Source organism: Centrocercus urophasianus, unplaced genomic scaffold, assembly GCF_019232065.1.
Source record: "Centrocercus urophasianus isolate 14NV4802_14NV808 unplaced genomic scaffold, USGS_Curo_1.0 seq_644, whole genome shotgun sequence".
Taxonomy (NCBI): domain Eukaryota; kingdom Metazoa; phylum Chordata; class Aves; order Galliformes; family Phasianidae; genus Centrocercus; species Centrocercus urophasianus.
The window spans coordinates 1-8,748 of NW_024885249.1; the positions used below are offsets into that span (position 1 = coordinate 1).

General features: G+C 64.2%; 4 protein-coding genes across 7 annotated transcripts in view; all 4 read left to right on the top strand.

Annotated features, from left to right (window-relative positions):
- Positions 1–305: 305 nt before the first annotated feature.
- On the top strand, positions 306–1,564 carry LOC122170210 (serum amyloid P-component-like). Its single transcript, XM_042836893.1, has 2 exons — positions 306–369; positions 945–1,564. The coding sequence occupies exons 1-2, from the start codon at positions 306–308 to the stop codon at positions 1,562–1,564; spliced, it is 684 nt and encodes a 227-aa protein (XP_042692827.1).
- Positions 1,565–1,999: 435 nt separating this feature from the next.
- LOC122170208 (C-reactive protein-like) lies at positions 2,000–4,035 on the top strand. The gene is made up of 4 exons (XM_042836888.1): positions 2,000–2,153; positions 2,327–2,426; positions 2,503–2,672; positions 3,323–4,035. The coding sequence occupies exons 1-4, from the start codon at positions 2,096–2,098 to the stop codon at positions 3,916–3,918; spliced, it is 924 nt and encodes a 307-aa protein (XP_042692822.1). The 5' UTR covers positions 2,000–2,095; the 3' UTR covers positions 3,919–4,035.
- Positions 4,036–4,479: 444 nt separating this feature from the next.
- DUSP23 (dual specificity phosphatase 23) lies at positions 4,480–6,487 on the top strand. Of its 4 annotated transcripts, none has more exons than XM_042836891.1 (4): positions 4,480–4,509; positions 4,920–5,196; positions 5,665–5,846; positions 5,951–6,487. In XM_042836891.1, exons 2-4 carry the CDS (start codon positions 4,933–4,935, stop codon positions 5,976–5,978), a joined length of 474 nt encoding a protein of 157 aa, XP_042692825.1. In that variant the 5' UTR covers positions 4,480–4,509; positions 4,920–4,932; the 3' UTR covers positions 5,979–6,487. The 4 variants fall into 4 exon arrangements, with proteins under 4 accessions (XP_042692825.1, XP_042692824.1, XP_042692826.1 ...); XM_042836890.1 differs by lacking the exon at positions 4,480–4,509 and adding an exon at positions 4,560–4,622; XM_042836892.1 differs by lacking the exon at positions 4,480–4,509 and adding an exon at positions 4,581–4,592.
- Positions 6,488–8,199: 1,712 nt separating this feature from the next.
- IGSF9 (immunoglobulin superfamily member 9) overlaps positions 8,200–8,748 on the top strand; it is a gene marked incomplete at its 3' end in the record, with an annotated part of 9,957 nt that continues 9,408 nt past the window's right edge. The window contains exons 1-2 of the mRNA XM_042836886.1: positions 8,200–8,296; positions 8,378–8,563. Coding sequence (XP_042692820.1) covers positions 8,245–8,296; positions 8,378–8,563 — 238 coding nt within the window. The remainder of the gene's footprint in view (positions 8,297–8,377; positions 8,564–8,748) is intronic.

Here is an 8,748-nt window from a genome sequence, read left to right on the forward strand (position 1 = left end):
CAGGGGGCACAGAAAGCCCCAGAAGGTGCACAGACACCAGCAGGGGACACAAGGAGTCGCTCAGAGGACAGAAGGGTCGGGGTTGAGGCGATGCCTCGTGGCGGGGTGAGCCCAAATCCGACCCCGCACCACGCGCCCCGGGCACGGCTCCAGGACGGCCCCGTGCTGCAGTGCTGCAGCCGTGTGACACCGTGAAATCGCAGCTCCATCGGTGCCAGCGGATGGGATTGGGGGACGGGGGCTCCCCTCCCACCCCAGCCACCCCATAAACCCGCCGAGTCCGCAGCCGGCAGCGCAGCGGCACCATGGGCACCGCGCCGATGTGGATGGTTGTCCTCAGCGCCGTCACCGCTGCCATGGCCCAGGAAGGTATGGGGACACTGGGGGACATCAGGGGGCCGGGGTGTCACTCAATGGGGACGTCACTCAATGGGGACGTCACTCAATGGGGACGTCACACGTTGGGACATCATTTGGTGGGGACATCATTCACTGGGGACGTGACTCCATGGGGATGTCACGCGGTGGGGATGTCACTCAGAGGGATGTGTTCTGGTGGGGGACACTGGGGATGTCACTCAGTGGGGAGTTGACACAGCAGGGATGTCACTCAGTGGGGAACCTGACTGGAGCCATCGCACGGTCAGGGCATCGCTCACTGGGGACGTCACTCCATGGGGACGTCGTGCAGTGGGGACGTCCCTCACTGGGGGGCATCACTCGGTGAGGACGTCACGCAGCGGGGATGTCACTCCATGGGGACGTCCCTCACTGGGGACACCTCTCCACGAGGACGTCGCTCCATGGCGACGTCCTTCCACCACTTGGAGAGGACACCATTCCATGGGGACGCCCCTCACCGGGGACACCACGTGGCAGAGCCACCCCCTAGGGGACCGGGGGAAGGCGCAAAGCCCACCACCCCCCTTCTGTCCCCCCTGCAGACCTTTACAGAAAGGTGTTGGTGTTCCGGAAGGACCCCAGCGACGCCTACGTGCTGCTGCAGGCGCGGCCGGAGCATCCCATGCTCAACTTCACCGTGTGCCTGCGCTCCTACACCGACCTCACGCGGCCCCACAGCCTCTTCTCCTACGCCACCAAAGCTCAAGACAACGAAATCCTCCTCTTCAAACCCAAACCCGGCGAGTACCGCTTCTACGTCGGGGGGAAATACGTCACCTTCCGCGTCCCCGAGAACCGCGGGGAGTGGGAACACGTCTGCGCCAGCTGGGAGTCAGGCAGCGGCATCGCCGAGTTCTGGCTGAACGGACGCCCGTGGCCCCGCAAAGGGTTGCAGAAGGGTTACGAGGTGGGCAACGAGGCCGTGGTGATGCTGGGGCAGGAGCAGGACGCCTTCGGGGGAGGCTTCGACGTCTATAATTCGTTCACGGGGGAGATGGCGGACGTCCACCTGTGGGACGCGGGGCTGCCCCCCGATAAGATGCGCTCCGCTTACCTGGCGCTGAGGCTGCCGCCGGCGCTGCTGGCCTGGGGACGCCTCCACTACGAGGCCAAGGGGGACGTGGTGGTGAAACCACGGCTGCGTGAGGCGCTGGGGGCCTGAGACCCCCAAGCCGTTCCCCTTCGCTGTCTCCATCCTCGCTGTCATCTCCGCACGGCGTCGCCCGCTCGGCTCAGCCGCGGGGATGTGATGCACGGAGAGATGGGGACACCAACAGCCCCGGGTCGCCTCTCTCCTGCTGAGTCCCCACGGCACGCAGCGCCGGCCCCTTCCCTGCCCTGGGATCCTCGTCCTCCCCCTGCAGCAAAATAAACCATGAAAACTCCAGGTGACGATGACAAAAGGGAGCGCGCGTCGATCCCGCTGGCGATGGGAGGGGAGGGGGTGGTTTTGGGGATGCGGGGACACATGGATTGCCAGGGACGGGAGGGGGTGACGCGGATCTGGGGACGGCCGCCGGTCCCCACGCTTCCTGCCCATTGCTGACATTACGAAAGTCGATGTCCCCATGGCGTCACACGGGACAATGTCCTCACTGGGGAAAGTCGAGGGAGGCAGTCAGGTGGCAATGCCCTTCTTCTGGGAAGTGCCCTGGACTTCTGCCACTGTCACTGCGGTGGGGACACGGAGACAATGCGGTTCTACTTCCTCTTCTTCCTCGTGGGGCTCTGCAGCCTCGCTGCCCCAGACGGTAGGGATGAAGGATCCCCTGGGGAGCAGGTGGGGGGACGGACATGGGGACACGCAGGGTGGTGGCACTGAGGGGGTACAACAGCAAAAGGGGACACATGGGGACGTGGGGCTGTGAGGGGGGGGTGGCAGGGCGATGAAACCCCCCCACCCCGGCGCCGTCCTTCCGTCCAGGTGCCGCAGCCAAACTGAGCGCCCGGATCCAAAGCTCCCCCCAAGTGCCCTCTATGTACCACAGCCTGGTGCTGAGCTGCAAGGTCACCGGGGACAGAGGGTAAGGCAGCCCCCCCACCCCACAGCGCGGCCGCCCCACGGGCAACCCCACCTGGGTGACACCGAGCCCCACGCAGCCCCAAGGAGTTCGTGTGGGAGAAGAAAGGGATCCAGGAACCGCTGCAGAGAGGCCCCAGTGACATCTTCCTCTTCCGCTCCTTAAATAAAACCCACCTGGGCATCTACACCTGCAAGGTCACCAGCCCCCGGGGCTTCGCCGTGGCCACCTACAACCTGTGGACAGATGGTAAGGAGGGAAGGAACAACCCGTCCTCCCAGCTGTGCCCTCCTTCCTCCAGTTCCTCCTCACCACAGAATCACAGAATGGCCAGGGTTGGAAGGGACCTCAAGGATGATGAATCTCCAACCCCCCCCCTGCCACATGCAGGGCCACCAACCTCCACGTTAAATGTTAAACCAGGCTGCCCAGGCCCCCATCCAACCTGGCCTTGAACACCTCCAAGGACGGGGCATCCACAGCCTCTCTGGGCAGCTGTTCCAGCACCTCACCACCCTCTGGGTAAAGAATTTCCCCCTGATGTCCGACCTAAATCTCCCCTCCCTCAACTTAAAACCATTTCCCTTCGTCCTACACGTATCAACCCTCTCAGAGTTGATTCCCCTCCCCTCTGTAGGCTCCCTTTAGGTATTGAAAGGCTGCACTGAGGTCACCCCGCAGCCTTCTTGTCTCCAGGCTGAACAAGCCCAGCTCCCTCGGCCTGTCCTCATAGGGGAGCTGCTCCCCACCCCGTGCCAACATCACCCTGGGTCACCAGCCCTCGCGTGGCTGCACCTCGAGATGCTTGGGAGCCACCCCTACGGCTAACAGCGGCCGCTTCCACATCTGATGGTTTCCTTCTGCGAGGGACATTCATTTTTTTCTCCTCTCTCTCCCAGACCTGAAGAACAAAGTGTTCGTCTTCCCCGAACAGTCCAACAATTCCTATGTGCTGGTGCAGGCGCAGCCGGAGCACCCCCTGCTCAACTTCACCGTGTGCCTGCGCTCCTACACCGACCTCACGCGGCCCCACAGCCTCTTCTCCTACGCCACCAAAGCTCAAGACAACGAAATCCTCCTCCTCAAATTCAAACCCACCGAGTACCGCTTCTACGTCGGGGGGAAATACGTCGCCTTCTCCATCCCCGAGAGCCACGCGGAGTCAGAATTCGTCTGCGTCACCTGGGAGTCACCCACCGGCATCGTGCGCTTCTGGCTGAACGGACGCCCGTGGCCCCGCAAAGGGTTGCAGAAGGGCTACGAGGTGGGCGACGAGGCCGTGGTGGTGCTGGGGCAGAAGCAGGACGCCTTCGGGGGAGGCTTCGACGCCCAGCAGTCCTTCGTGGGGGAGATCTCCGAGGTCTACATGTGGGACGTGGGGCTGAGCAACTCAGAGGTGAAAATGCTCGACTACAACGAACCCTACGCCACCCCCATCTTCAGCTGGACGAACTTCCCCTATAAGATCGAGGGTGAGGTGTACCTTGTGTCCTAAGGCTCCTGGCTGCCACTGCCACCATTTAACGCGTGCCCCCCCCTCCGCAAGTCCCCTCTGCCTGACCTCCATCCCCCAAAGCCACGTAGCAGCAAATAAAAGAAGGAATGGAATCGACAAGCAGCGCTGGGTGCATTTTGTGGTGCTGGAGGGTGGGGGCTTTGGGTGAGGAGAACAACTTTGTGGGGTGCTCCATTGTGTTCCTCCATGGGGTCTCCCCTTGTCCCCCATCTTGAGATCCCTCCCTTGACCTCTCCATGCAGTCCCTCCTTGTCCCCCTCCATGGGGACCCCCTTATCCCCCCACTTTGGGGTCCCTCCTTGTCCCCAGTCCATGGAAACCCCCCTTGTCCCCCTCTGTGAGGCTGGGGAGGGGACAAAGCAAGGACAAAGGAGGAGTCCCGGTCTCCCGGTACCTCCATGGGGTGCAGCCCCGCGTCCCGACACCCCCAGGGAGTGGGGTAGAAGGAAGGGGGGGAGGCTCGCCCCGGTGCAACCGCGGAGCCCAACGGCCTCCGCCTCCCGATTCCGACGCTGCGATCGATTCCGCCGTTCCCTGCTGTCCCGCTCCGCCCCCCCGCGGCCTTCCCCGGTACGGAGGGGAGAGAAGGCCCGGGGCAGGAGGGGAGGGGGGCGGGGGGGAGCGGCCAGGCCGGGCCGGGGTCTCGGTTCGAGGTAGGCCGCAGGGCCGGGGTCTCCTTCAAGGTAGGCCGCAGGGCCGGGGTCCCGGTTCGGGGTAGGCCGCAGGGCCGGGCCTGCTGAGTGCGGCCTACGGCGGAGGCGGGCCGGGGAGGGGGGGGGGAGGGTTCTCAGGAAGCCTGGACTGGGGGGTTTGTGAGGAGGGGTCTTAAGGAGAGCATGGGGTGGGATGCTGGGCTCTGGAGAGGGGCGCAGCCCGGGGGTCCTGACCCTGCGGTGCTGGGGGGTCCCGCGGGCTTGGGGTACGGCACAGCCCTGCCTCCGGGCTGCGCGGCAGCACCGTCCCACGTCCCCATCCCACAGGACCCCGCAGGCGATGGTGGAGCCCCCCAACTTCTCGTGGGTGGCAGAGGGGAGGCTGGCGGGGCTGGCCATGCCACGAGAGCCGGGCCATTACCGTTTCCTGCTGGGCCGGGGCGTGAAGCATCTGGTGTCACTGTCTGAAAGGGCCCCCCCGCATCACGGCTGCTGCCCCGCGCTGCAGCTCCACCGATTCCGTGTGCCTGACTTCACACCACCGACACCCGGACAGATCCAGAGCTTCCTGCAGCTGGTGGAGGAGGCCAACGGTCGCGGGGAGGTACGGACTGGGGGGTGACAACGAGGGCGGTGGCAGAGGAGGGGATGACAGGATGGGGGGGGTGATGTTGGGGTGGTTGGCACCAAGAGCGAGGTGTCAGCAAGAGGGAGGTGGCACCGAGATGGAGGTGGCACCGAGGTGGAGGTGATGCCAAGGATAGGGGGGTGGTATTGGAGTGACCAAGAGGAGGGTGTCAGCAAGAGGTGGGTGACACTTAGATGGAGGTGACGCTGAGATGGAGGTGACACTGAGATGGAGGTGACACTGAGATGGAGGTGACGCCGAGGCGGTGATGGTGGGGCGGTGCTGCCAGTGGGGGATACGTGATTCCACGGTGGGTGACACCACGAGGAGGATGTCACCGTGAGAGAGGAGACATCGAGGGGGTGATGACTGGGGGGGTGACAGCAGGATGGAGGTCGCACCTGGAGGGAGGTGATGCCGTGGGGTGTCCGTGTCACGGCGCAGGCGGTGGCTGTGCACTGCATGCTGGGACACGGCCGGACGGGCACCATGCTGGCCTGCTACCTGGTGAAGACACAGAAGATGAGCGGCAGCGACGCCATCCGGGAGATCCGCAGGCTGCGGCCGGGCTCCATCGAGACACGGGAGCAGGAGCAAGCTGTCATGCAGTTCCACCGGCGCTTCAGGTACGTGCAGCCCCCCTTGGGGGGGTCCCCGGGCCAACAGGGCCACGGCAGGCACAGCTGCAGGGCCAGGAGCCCAACTGAAACGTGGATCTGCCTCATTGTAGTGCTGGAGAGGACAGCAGGGAGGTGTGACTGTGAGCATCTCTAGGAGCAGAGCTTGCATGGAGGTGAGATGTTCCCTGTGAAGCTTTGCCCAGCCTGGCGGTGCCAGCGTTTGTCTTGTCGCCATTAAAGGGCTTCATGCTGCTCCTCTCTGCTTCTGTCTGGGGAACCAAAGGGCCACCAGAGGCCCCCGCCTCCACCACGTCCCACCTTCGCTCCACGTTGACCCGCTGCCATCCCCAACCCCAAGCTCTTCAACCTTCATCACTGCTTGGAACCCAACAGTGGCACCCCAGAATTGGGGATCCCGTGCCACAAGGCTCTGAGACTCTGCCATCCCCAGAGCTGGTCAACAGCCAACGCAGTGACGCAACGTGGAGGGTGACAGCAGCTCCCCAGGGCCGTCCCGGGACGTGGATGCTTAAAGGGAAGCTTAGATGGAATTTAGGCATCTCCGTTCCAAAAGTCCAATCCTGAAAATCTCTTCTCAGCTGTTCCTAACCTTGGTGGCATTTAAATCCTAAGTGCAAGAAGCGTCACCGTCTCCCTTCCTGGGTGTGTGGCACCGTGCCGGGCGTGCGCTGCTCACCGGGTGCCAGTTCACCACCTGCACCCTGGGCTGGAGGGCCCTCACCTCCCCCCAAACAGCTCCACGTCTCCAAATAGGGTGGTGAAACCCCAAAATGCCATCGTGTTCCACCAGAAACGTCCCACCGTGGCGGTGGCACGCAGTGACTGGGGTCAGAGCTGGCAGGGATGGGAGGAGATGGCCGTGGGGATGGGGGCACCCCAGAGCGGTGCGGAGCAGCACTTGGTGGGGTCATCGCCTCTCCTTGGGGGCTTGGGGACGCGCTGGCACCCATGGGTGGCACCGTGGCTCTGAGGAAACCATGGCACCACGTGGGGACATGTGGGGACATCAAGGGGTTCTCGTGTGCCAGCACCCAAAACAGGACATGGGTGGCTGGGGGGATGGAGGGGGGAGGATGTCCCATATGGAGGATGTGGGGACGTGGAAGGGGTCGGGGGCAGCGCAGAACGGGCCTAAGCCCGCGGAGTCACAGCGCTCACATGGGACTGGGAGATGCAGGAAAGCAGCTTAAGAGCAGAATTATTTCCTTTAACTCCTCTTACTTTAGCTCTGTCCTTAATAATCTCCCGCGCTCTGGGGGCCGGGCCAGGCCGAACTGATGGGGGGGGACAGCGGGACCCCCACCCCAAGAGGGGGACTGCGATGGGGGTTTGGCCCCAGCATCCCTGCTGCGGTGCTGTGGGGGTCGGCCGTGCTGTGCCACCAACCCGGCACGGACCATCGGTGACACCGTGGGGTCAGGACTGGGGGGCGTCCCCTCAGCATCAGAGCCCCCAGCCTGGCTCACAGCCCAGCTCCGGCTCAGGGTTGTGGGATGGGGACAAGGCTCTGGTGGCCGTCCCCTCTGTGGGGACACAGCAGGGGATTAAAGGGGTGACGGACGGGGTGGGAGAGGGCAACCAGAGAGCAGCAGGGCGGGGGCTGTCACGGGGGTGGCGTGGGGTGGCGTGGTGAGGAGCGGCACGGCTTGGAAGCCTGGAGTCACCCAGTCATGGATGTCCCCAGATTTAAGGGACCCGCAGAGATCATCCAGCCCTGCATGAGACCGCCCAAATTCAAGCCTTGTGGTTGAGTGGGTTGTCTGGCAGGTTTGGGATGCCACGACACAGCGTGCTGTGGGACAGCGTGGCACGGGATGGGGTGGGATGGCTTGGCGTGCCGTGACACCGCATGGCACCCCAGACCCCCACTGCCCCCCACCTGATGCCCTTTATTCCCACCCCACGCCCCCTCTGTCCCACTTTATGCCCGTTATTCCTATCCTACACCCTTTATTCCCACCCCACGCCCCCTCTGTCCCACTCTACGCCCTTTATTCCCACCCCAAATCCCCCCCGTCCCACCCTATACCCTTCATTCCTACCCCATGCCCTTCATTCCCGCCTCAATCCACCTCCCCTCCCCAGAACTACACTTCCCATCACCCCCCGCGCCCCTCTCCCTCCTCCCCTCCCTACCATTGGCCTCCAGCAAGCTTCCGTTACCCAGGCAACAACCAATCAGAAGCGCCTCGTGGGCGTGGCCTAGCCGAGGTCCTCCCACCGCTGTTGCTTTGGCGGCGGAGCGGCGCGCTTCGGTTCTGCTGCGGTTCGTGCGATGAAGAACCGGCGGCCGTCCCCGGTTCGGGGCCGCGGGGAGCCCGGAAAAGCCCTGCTGAGCTCCGGCGGCGGTACCTGGTGACCTGCGGGCCGTTGGACCTGTGCTATGCGGTGGTGGCTCCGCGCGGCCTTCCTCAGCCTGCTCGCTGGGACCGACGGTACCGCATGGCCGGGCTGGGGCGGTTCGGTTCGGTTCGGTTCGGTTCCGGTCGTCAATTCTCGTTCCCGTCCCGGTGCAGGCAGCGGGCAGAGCGGGGCCGTGGTGGGTCGAGTCGGGGACAGCGCTGTGTTGGGCTGCGATCTGTTGGGAACCGAACCGAACCGGCCGCCGCTTTACGTCATCGAGTGGCTCCGGGTCGGGTTCGTCCTCCCCATCTTCATCAAATTCGGCCTTTATTCACCGCGAGTGGATCCGGAGTACATCGGTGAGGGATCGGGGGGGGGCGGGGGGCTCAGCCCACTTTGGGTCGTGGTTCCATTGAGGGCTCTGAAGCCCTGAGTTCAGCGCTCTGTGGGTTGTGGCCCTGTTGAAGGCCTTCAACCTTCAGCCCCCTATGGGTCGTGGCCCCATTGAAGACCCCAAACCCCTGAGCTCAGCCCCCTATGGGTC